The sequence below is a fragment of the Panthera onca genome, chromosome E2, assembly GCF_046562875.1.
Source record: "Panthera onca isolate mPanOnc1 chromosome E2, mPanOnc1 haplotype 2, whole genome shotgun sequence".
Taxonomy (NCBI): domain Eukaryota; kingdom Metazoa; phylum Chordata; class Mammalia; order Carnivora; family Felidae; genus Panthera; species Panthera onca.
Genome location: NC_138353.1, coordinates 12,758,153 through 12,776,113, shown reverse-complemented (window position 1 = coordinate 12,776,113; position 17,961 = coordinate 12,758,153). Strand labels below are relative to the sequence as shown.

Sequence of the window (17,961 nt, the reverse complement as noted above, 5' to 3'; positions counted from 1 at the left end):
ACCCTGCCTCCCCCGTGGCTGGTGCCAGGCAAGGAGTGGGGGCTGCACAGGGACCCCTAACAGATCAGGGTGCTCCTCAGCCCCACTCGTCCTAGTGGGCAGGACAGAACAGCCACATGGGAGGGACTCAGAAGGGTCTCTTGGAGAAAGAGACGGAAATCAGGCTCCTCTACCTCCTTAGGCAAACAAAGCCAGCTTCACGTTTTAATTCCCTGTGTGTTGCCTGCGTGTCCCTATGTCGCCCCCTGGAGGCGATCCTGGGCTTTACCAGGGACCCTGACTGGGCTCCAAAGGATGCGTGGGCCCTGAGCCCTGGGCAGCCTGTGGGTCCCTGTGGGTCCTGGGTTGCCTGACTCCATTCCAGGGTAGGGTGAGCCCAGGGGTGGACAGGCACCGTCCAGAAGATTCCTGATCGTGAGTCAGGAGAATTGTCCACCCAGAGAGATGTGCTCCCTTAGGAGGAACTCTCTGTCCTTGAGGTTTCAAGGAATGACCCAGTAGAGTCTCTTGAGACTTTGGAAGAGGCACTGGCTTGGGGGGAGGGGGCTGGACACCGCAATGCCCTGTTTCCTCATCACAGCACGGGGCGGGAGAGGGGGGGAATGCATCCGTGTCATCTGAGTCCCTGCTTTTGCTCTAGGCCTCCCCACAGAGCCCACCTGGAGACTCAGCTGAGGGTTTTCAGGGCTTCCTGTGTTACAGGGGAGGAGACCCTCAGCCCCTCTGAGATGGAAACAAACGTAGATCCTGGGTTCTCCTGTCCCATCCTGCACAGGGTCAGGCAAGGGGCACGGGGCTGGGTCCTGGGGACTCCAAAGAGAACAGGACAGACCCGGATCCTGAAACAGGGCCACAGGCACCCAGAGAAAATCATGGCTTTGAGGACACACTTAAAATGGAGGGAAGGTGGGGAGCCTCGGTCGCTCAGTTGATTTAATGTCCGACTCCTGATTTTGGCTCAGGTCATGATCTCTCTGTGGTGAGATTGAGCCTCTTGTCAGCTGCCTGCTGAGTGTGAGCCTGCGTGGATTCTCTCTCTCTCCCTCTGCCTCTCCACCGCTTTCTCTCTCTCTCTCTCTCTCTCTCTCTCTCTGTAAAGTGGAAAAAGGGGCGCCTGGTTGGCTCAGTTGAGTAAAGTGTTCCACTTTGGCTCAGGTCTTGATCTCATGGTTCGTGGGTTCGAGCCCTGCGTCAGGTTCTGTGCTGACAGCTCAGAGCCTGGAGCCTGCTTTGGAGTCTGTGTCTCCCTGTCTCTCTGCCCCTCCCCTGCTCACGGCTGTCTTTCTCTTAAATGAACATCAAAAACATTTTTTTTTTAAATAAGATTGAAAATAAAGTACAATAAAATGGAGAAAAGAGCCGTGAAGGGAAAGCGTCTAGTGTGACAGGAGCAAGTAACGGGGTCTCAGCTGGCCTGGGGGTCAGGTCAACACCCCTGACAAAGTGATCTTTTGGCTGAGACCGGAAGTGTGAGTGGGCCTTTGCCCCTGGAAGGACAGAGGGTGTGGAGGGCTGAGCTGCCTACAGAGGGACCTGTCTCAGCGGGTAGACACCCGACTGGCCGGAGGGGCTGACGGAGGTCAGTGTGGGGAGCCTGGAGAGCGAGGAGGACTGTGACTGGGTGACGCTGGGGAGGGTCAGACCCTGCTGGGGAGTGGGCAGCCAAGGGACATCAGCAGCGCCGCCCCCCCCCCCCCCGCCCCCACCCTACCCAAGGCTCCAGGCTGCGGAGTTTCTCTGCCGCCCTCTGCTGGACCATGCGGAAAATGTGGAAGAAAACGTACTGCTCTGCATTTTTTAAGAGTTCTATATTTCTAAAGTATACTTTAAGTAATATTTCATGTATGCAGATATAATTTTTAGCGACCTTATTGTGTTATAGTTGACATATAAGAAAATCCACATGTTGAAAGTATAAGAAAAAGGGCGGGGGGCGCCTGGTGTCTCAGTTCCTTGTGTGTCGGACTTGGGCTGGCCCTGAGTTTGAGCCCCGGGGTTGGGCTGTGTGCTGACAGCTCGGAGCCTGGACCCTGCTTCTGATTCTGTGTCTCCTTCTCTCTGCCCCTCCCCCCACACTCACTCTGTCTCTCAAAATAAAATAAAGACATAAAAAATTTTTTTCATGAACATTTCAATATTATCGAATCTACTAACCCAATAACAAAATATCCAGGATACAATAAAAAAAAATCACTCATCATACCAAGAGCCAGGAGAACCACGATTTGACTGAGCAAAGATCATTACTGACTCCAATTCCAATGACTGTGGAAGTATCCAACGAAGATTTAACAAGTAAATATCATTAAAAGAACACTTCAATAACCGATAATAAAATTTTTAACGAAATTGAGAGACGCCTAGCTGACTCAGTTGGTAGGGCACATGATTCTTGATCAAGGGGTTACGAGTTCAAGTGCCACACTGGTGTCAAGGTTGCTCAAAAAATAAATTGAAAACCACAGCAAAAAATGAAAGTTATAGAAAGGAACCAAACAGGGGCACCTGGGTGACTCAATTGGTTAAGTGTCCAAGTCTTGATTTCTGCTCAGGTCATGCTATCAGGGTTGTGAGATCAGGCCCCAAGTCGAGCTCCACCCTGGGCATGGAGCCTGCTTGAGATTCTCCCTCTCTCTCCCTCTCTCTCCCTCTCTCTCCCTCTCTCTTCCTCTCTCTCCCTCTCTCTCCCTCTGCCCCTCCTCCACTCCCACACCCATGCACTCCCTGTCTCTGTCTTCAAGAAAAATAGAAAAGAAACATAGAAATGATGAAACTGAAAACTACAGTAACCAATATTTAAAAAAACAAAACCAAACCCTCACTGGTGAACTTCATAGTAACATGACGATGCACAAGGTAGAATCGATGAACTGGAGGACAAATCCATAGAATTTATTCCTCCTGAAAAATAGAGAGGAAAGAGACAGAAAAATGAGCAGAGTCCCGAGATCTGTTCTGTAAAAAAACGATGGAACCTCGGTGCCACTGGGTACCAGAAGTGGAAGGGAAACGTGCGGACTGAAAAGGTATCTGAGGAAATGACAACCCAAGAGGCTGAGTCAGAACCCCAAACACGGTGAGCAGTCACACTAAGGCACATAACAAACTTCTGAAAATAAAAGACAAGAGAACAAAAATCCTAAAGACACCCAGAGAAACCACCCTTGCGCATTAAGGAACACTAATGTAAGTGACAGTAGGTTTTGTATCTGAAAGCATGGAGGCCAGAAGGAAGTGGCACATGTTTCAAATTCTGCGTCTGCTAAAATTAGCTTCAGGAGTGAAGGGGAAAGAAGGAAATTCCCTGATGAAGAGAGAGTATCAAAATTTATTGCCAGCTGACCTACTATTAAAGAATGGCCGGGGCGCCTGGGTGGCGCAGTCGGTTAAGCGTCCGACTTCAGCCAGGTCACGATCTCGCGGTCTGTGAGTTCGAGCCCCGCGTCAGGCTCTGGGCTGATGGCTCGGAGCCTGGAGCCTGTTTCCGATTCTGTGTCTCCCTCTCTCTCTGCCCCTCCCCCGTTCATGCTCTGTCTCTCTCTGTCCCAAAAATAAATAAAAAACATTGAAAAAAAAATTAAAAAAAAAAAAAAAAAAAGAATGGCCAAAGGAGATGTATAATTCATCATTCTCTGTAGCTCATGTTTTGTATCATATCTAAAATCTAGCCAAATTTACTTTGTTTTTGTTTTTTTAATATTTATTCATTTTTGAGAGAGGGAGGAAGAGAGTGAGAGGTAGAAAGAGAGAGAGAGGCAGAGAGACAGGGTGACAGAGGATCCAAAGCAGGCTCTGCATGACGGCAGGAAGCCCAACGTGGGGCTTGAACTCACGACCCTGAGATCGAGTCACATGTTCTCCCAACTGAGCCAGCCAGGCGCCCCACACCAAATTTAAAATACTGAAATCTGGGGTGCCTGGGTGGCTCAGTCGGTTTGGCGTCTGACTTCGTCTCAGGCCACGATCTCACGCTTCGTGGGTTCAACCCCTCATCGGGCTCTGTGCGAACAGTTCAGATCCTGGAGCCTGCTAAGGATTCTGTGTCTCCCTCTCTCTCTCTGCCACTCCCTTGCACATGTTCTTTCTCTGTCTCTCAAAAAATGAATAAATGTAAAATACTGAAATCAGAGTATGTTCTCGGAAAATGGTAATGAATCTGGAAATTAATAATAGACAACTGAAAAAAATCCCTAAAAGATTTGGAAAGTAAGCTACATATTTGTAAATAATTTATGGGTCAAAAAGCAAGTTTCAAAGGAAATTTTAAAAACACACAGAATTGGGATGCCTGAGTGGCTTGGTCGGTTGAGCATCTGACTCTTGATCTCAGGCAGGTCATGATCCCAGGGTCGTGGGACTGAGTCCCAAGGCAGGCTCTGTGCTGAGAGTGGAGCCTGCTTGGGGTTCTCTCTCTCTCTCTCTCTCTCTCTCTCTCTCGGCCTCTCTCCCCTACCCATGCTCTCTCTCTTTCTCTCTCTCTCTCAAAATAAAAAAAAAAAACATTTAAACACACAGAATTAAATTAAATATACTAAAAAAAAAAAAAACCCTCCTCTGCTTATGGGATGCAGCTTATGCCACACTGAGAGGGGAATTTCTAGCACAAAATGCTTACATTACAAGAAAGGAAATATCTCAAATCAATAATGTAAGTTCCTACTACAAGAACCAGAAAAATAAGAGCAAGATGAACCCAACTAAAAGCAGAAAGAAAGAAATAATAGAGACCAGACCACCCAGCTGACCTTATATTGAACACTGTGAGTGGACTGAATGGACCCGAGCCATGAAAGGGAAAGACTTGGGTCTGTAGCATCAGAGTTGGTTCTGCAGGTGGGACGTGCATGGGGAAAAAGGAAGATGGGGGTGACTGTGAGCGCCCTTGTCTTATCTCTTCCCCTGAGGGGTCACAGGCAGATGCAGAAACCCTCAGATGTTGGATTCTCCCCTGGGAGATCTTCAGGTCCCCCCTCGTCCCCTGGGTGAAATGTTTGCTCTGCTGGGAAGGGCGGGCAGATGGCATAGGACTCTGACACCATGCACAGGGCTCAGCAAGGAGGAGCTGGAGAAGAGCCCAGGGGCTCTGCTCAGCCCTGCTGCCTGTGGGGTTCAGCTGGGGCTTGGAAACAGGATGCTGTGCTTAGCGGGTGCTCCAGGCCGGGTGATGAGTGTGTTTCCAAGGTCAGGCACTAAGGGTCAGAAGCTAATCATGAAACATTCCTTCCTTTTATTTTCCATTTTTTTCTTTTACTGAGGAAACTCTACCCCCAGTGCTCCAATTCACGACCTTGAGGTCAAGGGTCTCATTCTGTACTGACTGAGCCAGCCAGGCGCCCCCATTCCTTCCTTATTGTATGCAAGACAGTGGCCTGACTCTCGGGGGTGGGGGGGGCAGGAGGTTCCCCAAGAGGCTGGAGCAGCCTCCCAGACTCCCCAAGGCCACCCTCTGGATGCAGCCAACAGCCACGCAGGGAATTGTAATCAACGTGCCAACAGTAACATCCAGACATGTGCAAAGGGCTTATGACTGATAAATTAGAGCAGAAGCAGCTCATCCCCCTGATAGCATTCTGCCTCATTACATCTTTCTTATGTAGAAAAGCAATAGGCAGCTTCTCCAGAGTCTCTTTTTCTTGCCTCCTCCCTGCTCAACGCCTGGGAGGAGGCTGGCTGGGGCACCTGTCCATGGTGCTGATGCTCACCGAACTATTCCCAAGGCTTGGGAGCTGTGATCCTCCAGTTGTGTCCACTCTCTTTGCATTCTTAACAAGGAGCATTACTAACAAGGAAGAGGTGGAGAAGGCTGCAGGGAGTGTGGACTGGCCTTCATCACTGGCTCAGGGCAGTGATGGTGTTGTGGACATCTCTGCAGGCAGTGACTCCATGGTCAGATGACCAAGTCCAGGCTGCCCACCAGCAGTTTGTCATGAACGATTGTGGTGAATATGGCCTTGGGGGTGCAGTAGACAGAACAGAGGCCTCTCAGACACTCCCACATCCCTTGTGTCAAGAATCTGTGATTATTTCAATGATAAAGGGACTAACAGATTAAGTTAAGGACCATGTGATTGTGACATTATGGTAGTTTACCCAGGTGGGCCAATACAATCCAAGAGTTCTTTCTTTTTTTTTTTAATTTTTAAAAAATGTTTATTGATTTTTGACACAGAGAGAGGTAGAGAGAGAGAGGGAGACACAGAATCACAGGCTCCAGGCTCTGAGCTGTCAGCACAGAGCCCAACACAGGGCTCGACCTTCTGAGATCACGACGTGAGCCAAAGTTGGAAGTCTAACCCACTGAGCCATCCAGGCACACACGAGGGTCCTTATATAAGTGACAGGGGGAGGCAGGAGAGGCAGAAGCAGAGAAGAAGAGGTGATGTGGAAACAGGACACAGAGAGACTTCAAGATGTTGCACTGCTGGTTTTGAAGGTGAAGGAAGGGGCCACATCCATGGAACTTGGGAAGCCTCCAACAGCACAGCTTGAAAAACAAGGAAACAGACTGTCTCCTAAGCCTCCAGAAGAGACAGCCAGGTGGGCACCTTGATTTGTGTTGACATCCACCACTAGGCTTACAATAATTTGCTAGAGCAGCAAGACGAAACTAACAAGAGGCGTCACCCTGTCTAATCCAACATAGTGTGCATTGCGATAGGAGCATCACAGAGCTAAACGTGACGTGATACTTTGCAGCTTGTTTTCCTTACCTCTCATCTCATGACTAAGAAACAAGTGGGTGATGGCAAACCCACCTGTGAAACGTGGGTGCGGTGCCTTGGTGCTTGGACCGCTTTTGTGTGAACAGGGCACCTTGATGCGAGCGAATCCACATGGGCACCCAACCGGGGGCCTCGGGGAAGGACTGAGAGCCGCTGGCCCAGGTGTGTGGAGGAGGCTGCAGGTGGGACAGTAGGATGAGGCCTGTGGACCAGGTGGAAGAGACACTTTGTCCCATCACCATGGGAGCCTGGGTGAGTTAGGTGGGGGAAGCCCTCTGCCTCTGACCTGCATGCTTATTTATGGGGAGGAGGTGTGTTTCAAGATAAGATCCCGTTCAGGGAGAAAAGTGGACACTGCTGGGAGGTACTGGGCTAGACGTCATGGGCAGTGTCCGGGAAGGCTATGCTCAGAGCATGAATTCTGGGTCCCAAACCCTGGGGTTCCTCTGACAACCTGCCTTTATGTCACCCCAGCAGGAAGGACATCCCGAAGGCTGGAGAAACCTTCAGACAGGTCTCAGTGCCCTGGATCCTGGATTTGGGGACAGGGCAAGTTTATTGGTGAAGGACACCAGTCAGGGCCACTGGGGATGGGTGAGGAGGACCAAAGGGCTCAGGACACCAAAAGGCTATGAAGGGGTCCCACCTGGGATGTGTGCCTGACTATGGCTGCTCCTTCCAAGCTCATCCTCGTGTGGTCATCAGAGGCCCCATGTTCTGTGCTCCTGAGAACCCCGTGCACATTTGCAAACACTGGAGGTGTCTCCAGCCTTGGTCCCTGAGCAGGGTGAGGACCGCTGAGTGCTGTCATAGTTTGGCCACAGCTCTGGTGATCTCTCCTTTTCTAGTTAACGTGGTCCCAGCATGTCAACACCCCTCGCCCCTCCTCTATCTCAGGGGACTAAGGTGGGGGCTTGGTGAACTCAGAGGGAACATTTCCCTGTGTGACCCAGGAGAGAAGGGCCCCAGAGGTTCAGGTGAATGTCTGCTCAGAGAAATCACCATTCACCAAAAAAGGGCCAAGGAGGGGGAAGAGTCCTGTTTAATCAGATCCCCTCATGTTGTCCCTGGTGGGTCAGGGCCCAGGACACTTTCCCTGGGAAACCCCACTTCCTGGGACATGGGGGCCTTTGTCCTGGCCCATCCGGGGTTCGTGGCAGCCTGTCAGGGCTTCCAGAAATCAGGAAGGCCCGGACCCTGGGTCCATGTCCCTGAATATCCTCTGGGCTTAGAGCTGGTTCTCTGGCTCAGGCGGCGGCACCTGACCCCACCCAGGGTCTGGGGTCTCAGGAAGGCCCCTGGAAGGAGTAGCTCCCAGGGGAAGGGGAAACTAAGAAGACACTTGTCCTTTGTGGTTGATCTGGCAGTAAATGTTCCTGTCAGGGTGTTGTAAGTCCTGTAAAAGAAAAAGAGGCCTCTGAACCCCGCAAGCTTCTCAGAACATGTCTGGGTGACTTTCAGGTCCTGTGTCCACCTCTCTGGGAACCTGGCTGGGTGGCAGGTTTCTGCCCCAGGCCCCTCCTTCCTCCCACTAGCCCCTGTGCCCTTTTGCCCTGCTGTGTCCTAAACCTGAAAGCACAGGCAGGGCAGGCTGGGGACAGATCCTCAGTCCCCTTGGGCTTGGGGGACCTGAACATTCATTGCCCACACTCACCTGGTAGATGGGAATGGCTGTCCCCGGGCTGGGTAGGGCGTTCTGAACAGGGGGAGAGAATGGGTGTCAGTGGACAGAGGGAGAGTCATTTCTCTGCAGGGGTGACCCGTTCTGCCTCTTGAGCAGCGTTCGCCAAGCCTGTTGACCCACACCCCAGACCCAGACCGGTCTCTCCTTAACTCCCTGCCCCACTCCTATTAGCCCAGGACCCCTGGCTGATGTTCCCAGTGCTCTGTCCTTGGCCAGACTCCAGGGTTCCCCTTGGGCAGCTCAGAGTGGCAGGAGAGACTCCGGACGGGGTGGGGAGTGGTCCTGTCCCTGAAGACGGTCCAAATCCTGGGCAGAACGGGCCCTGCCTTGTCCTGGCTCTCTGGGGGAAGCAGGGTATGTGCGGTGCTGCTGAATTCGTTGGTTCTCTGCCTTGCGCCTGCACAACCTAGACCCCAGTGGGGAGGGGGCGGGCTTACCGGGGATGTGGAGCTGCTGACTGGACCATGACCTGGGCACAGAAACAGGAATTAGCAGCCAGGGTCCACCCTGCCAGGAGGTACCGGGTCATCGGCTCTCGGAGAACCGGGGAAGGAGCACCTCCCACAGGGAGACCCACTGGTGCTGGTCTGTGAGGTGCTGACCCGTGACCTAGATTCCATAGTCAGGGAGTATGGCCAGTTGGGGTCCCCTGTACTGAAGCCCCAGGGATGTGGTCAGAGGACCCAGGGTGTGACTGGCAGGAGTGGACATTGGGGGCAGGTCGAGGGGCTCCCTGTGCTGCCTGGGCTGAAGGGATACTCACCAGGGGTGCAGGCTGGGTGCCCCATCTCTCTGTGATTACGTTGGCCACTGGCCCTAGGAAAGATCAGGCTTATTTGTGAGGTGGGCAGTGAGAGGTCACAGCTCTGGTGTCAGAACAGGGGACAAGGAGGGTCCTCATTCCAAGCAGGCCTTAGAGACCCCATCTCTCCACCAGTCTATTTAGGAGGGGAAGGGCCCAGGAGAGGGATAAAAAAAGGCCTTCGGAGCACAGGTATCCTCGGACCAGAGAGGAAGCTGGGCAGCGGACGGACACCTAGGAGAAGGTGTCCTGAAAAGGGATCAAGGGCCCAGGAAAGGAATCACACATGAGGGTCTGAGTGAGTGGAAGGGTCAAGGCGGCCAGCTGCGTGTGCAGGACGCTTGGGGAGCTCCAGGTATGTCAGATCCCTGAATGCGGTGCCCCTGCTGTGGCCAGACCCTCGAGTCCTCAGGCCAGAATTTGTTGAAAACTGACATTGGCTCGTGCTCTATCTCCACCTGCCTGGACGAGGGGCTTCGTCCCAGGACCTCTACCTGACGGGGCCCAGGGTCTGCGGTGTCACACATCAGGCGCCGTGGTTCCCGCATGTGCCACTTTGGGGGTCGACCCCACCCGGCCTGTCAGGGTCTTCCACTCTCCCTTGCGTGACCTTGGCCAGGACCACCCTCGGTCCTGAGGCTGCAAATCCCCGTCCCAGGGCATGTGGACTGACAAACCACGGGAGGTACCGGTCACTGTGCACTTAGTACCGAGCACTGCTGTAGGGTTGCCGAGCGAACCAGGACAACCCTGAGGGGCTGTTCTGTGATTGTCCCTAATTTTGCACAGAGGCAGCTGTGGAGGAAGGGCCCCGGGCAGCAGCTGGTGAGGAAGGAGCCAGGTGTGATCAGAGGAGAAATCCAGGGGGCAGTTGGGAGGTCTGGGACACCTAGCCCAGAGTCCCGGGTCAGGACAGCGTCTGCCTACTGGTGAGTCTGCTGGGGCGGGGGAGGGGTGGTGGACAGGATCGTGTGTGGGAAATGCCATCGTACCTTCCCGTCTTCACCCGGACCAGGAGATACCCCAGGGCGGCCACGAGTGCCCCCCCGACCAAGACCCCAATTGCAATGCCAACACTGGTCCCCACAGGGAGGCCCGTGGGGCTTCTTCCATCTGAAATAAGAAGCAAAAGGGAGGAGGAATGAGTCCCAAGTCATATCTGCCGAAGCCATGAGGGCTGGGGGGAAGGGCCTGGTTAGGGAGGAAGGAATGGCCATCGAGGTCTGGATGATGTGTCTTATCTCCACAGCATCCCCACCCCCTCGGCTGCTGTGTCATTTCTTTTTTATTTTTTTAAGTGTATTTTTTTTTGAGAGAGAGAGAAAGAGAGTGGGAGCAGGGAAGGGGCAGAGAAAGAGGGAAGACAGACTCCCAAGCAGGGTCCCCACTATCAGTGCACATCCCAACAAGGGGCTTGAACCCATGAACTATGAGATCATGGCCTGATCTGAGATCAAGAGTTGAACGCTTGGGGCACCTGGGTGGCTCAGTTGGTTAAACATGTGTCTTTGGCTCAGGCCACGATCTCATGGTTTGTGGGTTCAAACCCACATCAGGTTCTGTGCCTACAGTGCAGAGCTTGCTTGAGATTCTTTCCCTCTCTCTCTGCCCTTCCCCAACTCTCTTTCTCTGTCTCTGAAAATAAATATACTTTTTTAAAAACTTAAGAAAAAAAAAGAAGAGTTGGATGCTTAATGGAGTGAGCTGCCCAGGTTCCCCCTGCTGTGTCCTTTCTATCCTTATAGTGAATCCTTGGACTTGAATCTTCATGTTGCCCTCCTCTGCCCAAAACTGTGGCCAGTGCCCACATCCTGTTCATTTTCCTCCTAATGCCTCTCTTTCTTATTCTCACATTATGCCTTTTTCCACATTTCTTCCTTTCTATTACCATTGATGGTCTTAGAGGGAGGCCCCTACTTGTCCACTCAACACGGATTAGTGAAAATAACACTAGCTGACTGCTTTCGAGGTCAGCGCTGGGCCAGGCACATGGAAAATACTTTGTGTTTATCTCATCTGCTGCTTCCATGAGGCGGCCAGGTGTCAACCCCACTCTGCAAATTACGGTCTGAGAGTGTCAAGGGCTTCAGTAAAGTAGTGAAGGTCACAGAACTGGACCGAGTTGAGACAACACTTAAGCCCAGCTCCACGGGACATTACGGCTAATAACAACAACGTCAATGACAAAAGAACAAGAACTGCTAAATTTGATTGAGCCTTGAACCTGTGTAGGATGCTGTCTCAGGATTTAAGATCTCATTAACCTCATAGTGACAACCCTCAGAACAGCCCTAAGAGCCAGCCGTTCTTTCCAGTTTTACAGATGAGGAAACTTAGGTTCTGGAGGTTGAGTGTCTTGTCTGAGGTCCCACAGCTGGTATAAAGCAGAACCAAGATGTTAACAAGATTAGTCTAATTCCGGGGATCTCATCCACATTGCTGTAGAGGCTGTGAAGGAGGCTCCCACCTCCCCCAGACCTGTATTCTATTTCACACACACCCCCTACCCATGAAATATACAGGGAGGAAGGGGGAGAGGTCGAGGGTCACTCACAGCTCACAGCCAGCCTGATGGGGTCACTTCTGTTGGAACTGGCCTGGTTGGAGACCTCACACTGATAATTCCCGGCATCCTCCACCCTGACGAGGCTTATGGTGAGGGCCCTGTTGTCCTGGGACAGCTTCATCCTCTTTGTGAGGTTTACATTCCGGCCATTGAAGAACCACCGGATGGAGACCTTTTTGTTATTTGTGGAGCAGGTCAGGACCACAGAGTCCTTATGTTCTGTGGCTGTGGTGTTGCTGATGTTGATGGAGGGCTGGGACACTGCCTCTGTGGAGAAACAGAGGAGGTGACAGAATGAGAGGGGGCCTGGGGCCATGCTCTGTCTTCCAAGATATCAGCCACTCTGAGGGCCCCACTGAGCTCTGTAAAGGTGCCCCAGAGGATCGCCCTGATGTCTGCAGAAGGATGAGTGTCTTTGTTCAGGTGGCGATCTGTAAGGAGGGGGCTGTACCTCTCCCTCTGACCCTCAGGTCCCCCTCTGGCCCTCAGTCATCTGCCTGGTCTGCCTGAACATCTCTGTAGTATCAGCACCACACACCTCTTAGCCCATGTCCAGCATCCTCATCAGCAGGTGGAATTTTTCCCATGGGCTCCTGTGTGGTTCCTTTCTTGAACTTCTATGACTTTAATAGATGAAGCCTCACTCCTTATATACCTTTTCGTGTATGGTGGGGAGGAAGTCTTGAAGGCCTTCTATCTCTGAGTCTGAGGCACCTTTACATAAAATAGGGAAGGTATTTGCACGGTTATAATTTATTAGGAAATGAGAGCAGCCCACCCAGTCTTCATCACCTTAGGGACCAAACAGTTTTCAATCCATAGGATTTCTCCCTCTGGAGCCTTTTACTTCTACATCTGTGGATTGAATCTCAGGGTGAAAAACTTCTGTAGAGAATCGGGTATGGTATACAGAATACTGGCACCCTTATAAATAGAAGAAAACTACTGCAACATAATAAAGGCCTTATATGAAACCCTAACAGCTAGCATTATACTCAATGGTGAAACACGGAAAGCGTTTCCTCTAAGATCAGGTAGTACATAAACATGCCACTTTCACCACCCATATTCAACAGAGTATAGGAGACCAAGCTGAAATAATTTGAAGAAAAAGAGTAGAACGCAATCAAATTGGAAAGGATTAAGTACAATTAGGTCTGTTTGTAGATGACATGAAATGATATGTATAAAACTCTAATGATTCCACAAAAACTGTTGAACTAATCAACAATTTCAACAAACTTGCAGGATACAAAGTCAACATGCAAAAATCACTTGTGTCGCTATACACTAATAATGAAATAACCCCTTCCCAAGTTAAGGAAACAATTTAATTTACAATAACATTAAAAAGAATAAAATACTTAGGAATGAACTAATGAGGCAATAGACTGTACATGGAAATCTATAAAACATCACTAAAGGAAACTACAGAAGACACAAATGAATGGAAAGACATCCCATGTTCATGGATAATAAGACTTAATATTGTTAAGATGACAATACTACCCAAAGAGATCCACAGATTGAATGTAATCCCTATCAAAATCATTTTTTTTAAAGATTTTATTTTTAAGTAATCTCTATACCCAACGTGGGGCTTGAACATATAACCTAGAGATCAAGAGTCGCATACTTTACCGACTGAGCCAGTCAGGTGCCCCCCCTATCAAATTCTTAAGGAAAGATTTTGCAGAAATAGAAATTTCCAAATATTCACATGAAATCTCAGGGGCCTCAAATAGCCAAAATTATTTTGAAAAAAGAACAAATTTGGAGGACTCCTACTTCCTGACTACAAAGCTACAGCAACCAAAATAACATGGGCTTGGTATAAAGATAGGCACTGAAATGCCAATGGGATGCAGTAGGTACCCCAGAAACAAACTGAATATATGTGGTTCAATGATTTTCAATAAGGTTGTCATGACCATTCAATGCATAAAAAAATCTGTTCAACAAATGGTATTGGGGGCTGCCTGGGTGGCTCAGTCGGTTAAGCATTCGACTTCGGCTCAGGTCATGATCTCGCGGTTTGTGAGTTTGAGCCCTGCATCAGGCTCTGTGCTGACAGCTCAGAGCCTGGAGCCTGCTTTGGATTCTGTGTCTCCCTCTCTCTCTGCCCCTCCCCTGCTCATGCTCTGTCTCTGCCTCTCAAAAACAAATAAGTGTTAAAAATTTTTTTAAACAAATGGTATTGGGAACACTGGGCATCCTAGCAAATGAATAAAATTGGACCTTGACCTTACATCATGTACAGAAATACCTTAAAATAGTATGTTTTGGTGGTATAGTGGTGAGCATAACTGCCCTCCAAAATTAACTTAAAATGGATCAAACATCTAAACATAAGAGTCAAAACTGTAAAAGTCTTAGAACAAAACATAAAGCAAAAACTTTCTGAACCCGTATTTCCCAAAGATTTGTTAGATATGACGCCCAAAGCAAAGACAACAGAAGAAAAAATAAATGAATTGGATTGTATGGAGTTAGAAAACTTCTGTGCACCAAAAGCACAATCAAGAGAGTGATGGTAGCAGTTATGGAATGAACAGGACTCAGGTAGGAAATGCACAGATAGAAACACAGTCAATGATTTTTTTTTAATTTTTTTAAAGATTTTATTTTTAAGTAAGCTCTACACCCAATGTGGGGCTCGAACTTACAACCCCAAGATCAAGAGTCTCATGCTCTACTTACTGAGTCAGCAAGGTGCCCTTAGTCAATGGTATTTTAATAGCATTGCATGGCGACAGATGGTAGCTACATTGTGGTGGGCATAACATAACATATAGAGTTGTCCAATCCCTATGTTCTGAACCTGAAACTAATGTTACATTGTGTGTCAGCTAAATTTCCCTGACCAAAACCAAGACCAAAACCAAAAAACAAAAACAAAAACAGAAACAAGAAACAAACAGTGATGGCAATGCACAGATTGGAAGAAAACATTTGCAAATCATAGCTGGTAAGAGATTAATATCCAGAATATATAAAGCACTTCTGCAATTCAACAACAACAAAAAGCAACTTGACCCTGAGGACCCTTCTTTCTTCCCCATCTGCAAAGGCCCCTTATATGTGTGGGGGTTTTGGGAACTGACAGAATCCCCTCCCCACCTTGCAGACTGGACTGGGAGATCTCAGATCTCAGATCTCAAGATCTGCGATGAGAATTCAGAGAGCAAGAGGAGAAAGCATCTGCAGACGTGTGATGGGAGAGTTCAGGGACAGATCTGTGTCACAAGCAAGTGAAAATAACTTCACCTCGGCTCTTTTCTGAAAACCAGGCAGACCTTCACCATAGTGCCTGATGTAGATGCTCCAGGGATCCACCTACCAGAGACTGTGATAGTCTTGACTGTGCACTTATTGAGGCGAGTGCCAGAGTTATAGACGAGGCAAGGCCCTGTGTTGGTTTCAGGTGCAGAGTCAGAAGGAGAAGGCAAGTCTACCCCAGTGGGAGCGACACCAACACACCAGGAAACACTCTGTGATTTCAAGTCCAGCACAAGGAGGTGAGGATGGGCCACCTGAGGGGCGGCCGGGGCATGCTGACTCAGGTTGCTGCTGGGGGTCATTAGTTGTAGAGTAAACACAGAATGAGCCTCTCTATTTGCTCTCACTGCCCACACCAGGACCCTTCCCTCTGATGGAGGAGAGGACAGGGCTGTGCTGCCCAGCAGCCCAGCAGCCTGTGTGACCCTGATTCAGTGACTATACCTCCCTGGGCCTCAGTTTCCCCCTAATACAACAGGAATAATGGTAAATGATCTCCACCTGCCATGCCTGTGAAGTAACCTTTAAACATCCTTAAATACCTGGCCCTAAAATGGTATATCGCGGCCGGCCAATCAAATGGCCTCTCTTACTCTTGCCTCCACAAGACAAGGCTCCCTCCCTGGGCCTCCTTCTTGGGAGAGGAAGAGCCGTCAAGAGCATCTCTCTGCTCTGTTCCTCCCTGGGGGTGCTGACCCTCTGCTGGAGTCTCCTAAGTCCCCCACAGCAGTTGGCTAATGGACTGGGGCCTTTTTATGTCTGTGCTGCCCATGCATCTCTCCAGATGTACATCTGGAGACCGAGCGCTGGCTGGTGACCAGCTCAGAGGCTCAGGACTCGGGCAGCTCGGAAATCATTGCTCCCAGTCAGCCCTGCCCAGGAGCCCTACCCCACCCTGGCACAGAGTCCCCAGGGTCATGAGACTCAGGAGCCCCAAGGCACTGTTCTGGGCAAGGGCCTTCTGGGCTGAGCTCTAGTGAGGATCCCAGGGCCCCTTCGGGCCTGGCCTTGACCGTGACCTGCATGGTCTTTCTCAGATGGTCATAGAGTCTGGATTCCAGGAAAGGAGTTGAAATCTTAGGAAATTCATCTCTACTGTGTGTGTCCTGCACTAAATGCTCAAACACCATTTGGAGCAAAATGCAGAAGGGGAGGGAGGCACAGTCCAGGCCTGTCAATCCTGTGTGTACGAAGTAGAATTCACTCCACCCGACACCAGAGGTGAGAGAGGAATTACTCACGATATACACGGAGCCGTCTAGTTACTATTTCAATTTGAAAATTTCTCTTTAAGATTCGTACAGTGTAGTATCCCGTGTCCTCCAGGTTGATGTTCTGGAACAGCAGGGATCCGTTGTGATATAATGTCTCTCTGCCGCTGTGTGCAAGTCCTGGAGTAATTTCTTGTGAGTCTGCTGCATATGATACAATTTCACTACGGGGCTCAACAGTTTCCCCTTTGAACCAGCCAAAGCCTAGAAGATTCACAGGCAGATTGTGGACACGCAGAAGAACGTCCTTCCCTTCGGCAGCATTGGGCGGCACCAATTCAACAGTGACTTGGGCAGTGGTGGGAGGGTTCCAGAAGGTTAGGAGTGAGACTAGGAGGGAAGAGAGAAGACCTGGGTCAATATTTGGCCTATGTATTGGGACGGAAAGATGTGGCCCTGGAGACTGAGCAGGTCCTAATCGCTCAGCCTTGGGCCCAGGGGTGAGCGTGTGTGTGTGTGTGTGTGTGTGTGTGTGTGTGTGTGTGTGTGTCCTACTGGTCAAGGTCAGCGGCACAACCGGCATGGCTTCAGTGCTTCTGAACTTGTGATTTCCTCTGTTTCCAGTACTCTCCCTCAGATGTCTGTGGGCTCACTCCCTCACTGCCCTCAGGTACCTGCTCACACTCAGGGGGTCCTTGGGAGAGGCCTGCCCACACCGCCTCCTCTAAAGACCCTCTGTCTTCACATTCTGACCTTTCCCGCTCTGTTCCCTTCATGGCCTGTCAATGCCCGACCTCCCATTCTGTGTCTTTGCTGGTCTGTCTTTCTTCCCAGAGAAGTGTGCTCAGGGAGGGCAGGGACTCTGATCTGTGTTGTGCCCCAGTGGTGGGGCCGGCTGCAAATACCTGTGGATGAGTGAATGAGTGTTCCCAGGGCCCAGCATTGATCTGTCAATATCTCAGGTTGGTGGGAGGGGCAGCGTTTAGGGTCCCTGGTTGCTCACATCGTTTCCAAAATTCAACCCTCAGTGATGAGTAACTTGGGACACAGCACGTCGCTCGCTCGCCTCTTCCAGATCATGAGATTTTCCTGTTGCTGAGCCCGGAACCCCCTGTCCTGCCCTGCCCTGCCCTGCCCTGTTCCCATGTCCCCTCTCGGCGCCCAGTCCTCCCCTGGGAGACCGCAGCCAGTCTCTCTCTTCCCTTCACCCTTAACCCAGGGGATCGTCCCTCTCACCTGCCAGCAGGAGCTCCTGCCAGGGAACACGCCCTCCTCGGGGAAGGGCCGAGGGGGGCTCCATGCCGCCTGCTGCCTGCTCTGTCCTTCCCTCTGTGAGGAGAGCTTCGGCTCCAGAAATGCTCAGGAGCACTGCTGTCACGACAAGTTGGCTCTGTGGTCCTTCCTCCCTCTGTGCTGAGCCGCCTCTGGGGGCAGGAGCGCTTGGCCCGGTCACGTGGGCAGGGGCGGGGTCTCTGCCAGGTCCCTCCCCCTCCCCTCTCCTCCCCTCCCCTCACTCCTGCCCTCATGGTCTCCTTCCCCTTTCATTTCGTCTACGTTTGGGTTCCCTGCGAACTGCTGAGGCCTCTCCCTCTTCAGCTGGGATTTCCCACCATATGCGAGTGCGCACACAATGCCCTTGTGTGGACAAGCACAAGCCTGTGGCCTTGGTGTCCTGGGCGCTCCCCACAGCTCAGGGT

The 17,961-nt window shown here is 50.8% G+C and overlaps 1 protein-coding gene across 2 annotated transcripts; it reads right to left on the bottom strand.

Moving 5' to 3' along the window:
- Window positions 1-7,746: 7,746 nt before the first annotated feature.
- On the bottom strand, window positions 7,747-17,701 carry LOC144614538 (cell adhesion molecule CEACAM21-like). Of its 2 annotated transcripts, XM_081791515.1 has the most exons (8): window positions 17,501-17,701; window positions 16,295-16,654; window positions 11,763-12,041; window positions 10,201-10,321; window positions 9,170-9,222; window positions 8,844-8,875; window positions 8,377-8,418; window positions 7,747-8,118 (listed from the first exon to the last, which is right to left on the bottom strand). In XM_081791515.1, exons 1-8 carry the CDS (start codon window positions 17,562-17,564, stop codon window positions 8,053-8,055), a joined length of 1,017 nt encoding a protein of 338 aa, XP_081647641.1. In that variant the 5' UTR covers window positions 17,565-17,701; the 3' UTR covers window positions 7,747-8,052. The 2 variants fall into 2 exon arrangements, with proteins under 2 accessions (XP_081647641.1, XP_081647642.1); XM_081791516.1 differs by lacking the exons at window positions 16,295-16,654; window positions 17,501-17,701 and adding an exon at window positions 15,115-15,721.
- Between the last annotated feature and the right edge of the window lie 260 nt (window positions 17,702-17,961).

What these genes read in the sequence shown, in the direction of transcription:
- LOC144614538 (XM_081791515.1), bottom strand. Translation starts at nt 17,564, where the DNA reads ATGGAGCCCCCCTCGGCCCTTCCCCGAGGAGGGCGTGTTCCCTGGCAG. An exon ending in GTCCGGGTGAAGACGGGAAG is followed by an intron (nt 9,223 to 10,200) that starts GTACGATGGCAT and finishes GATCTTTCCTAG; the next exon opens with GGCCAGTGGCCAACGTAATC. An exon ending in TCAGCAGCTCCACATCCCCG is followed by an intron (nt 8,419 to 8,843) that starts GTAAGCCCGCCC and finishes CCCCCTGTTCAG; the next exon opens with AACGCCCTACCCAGCCCGGG.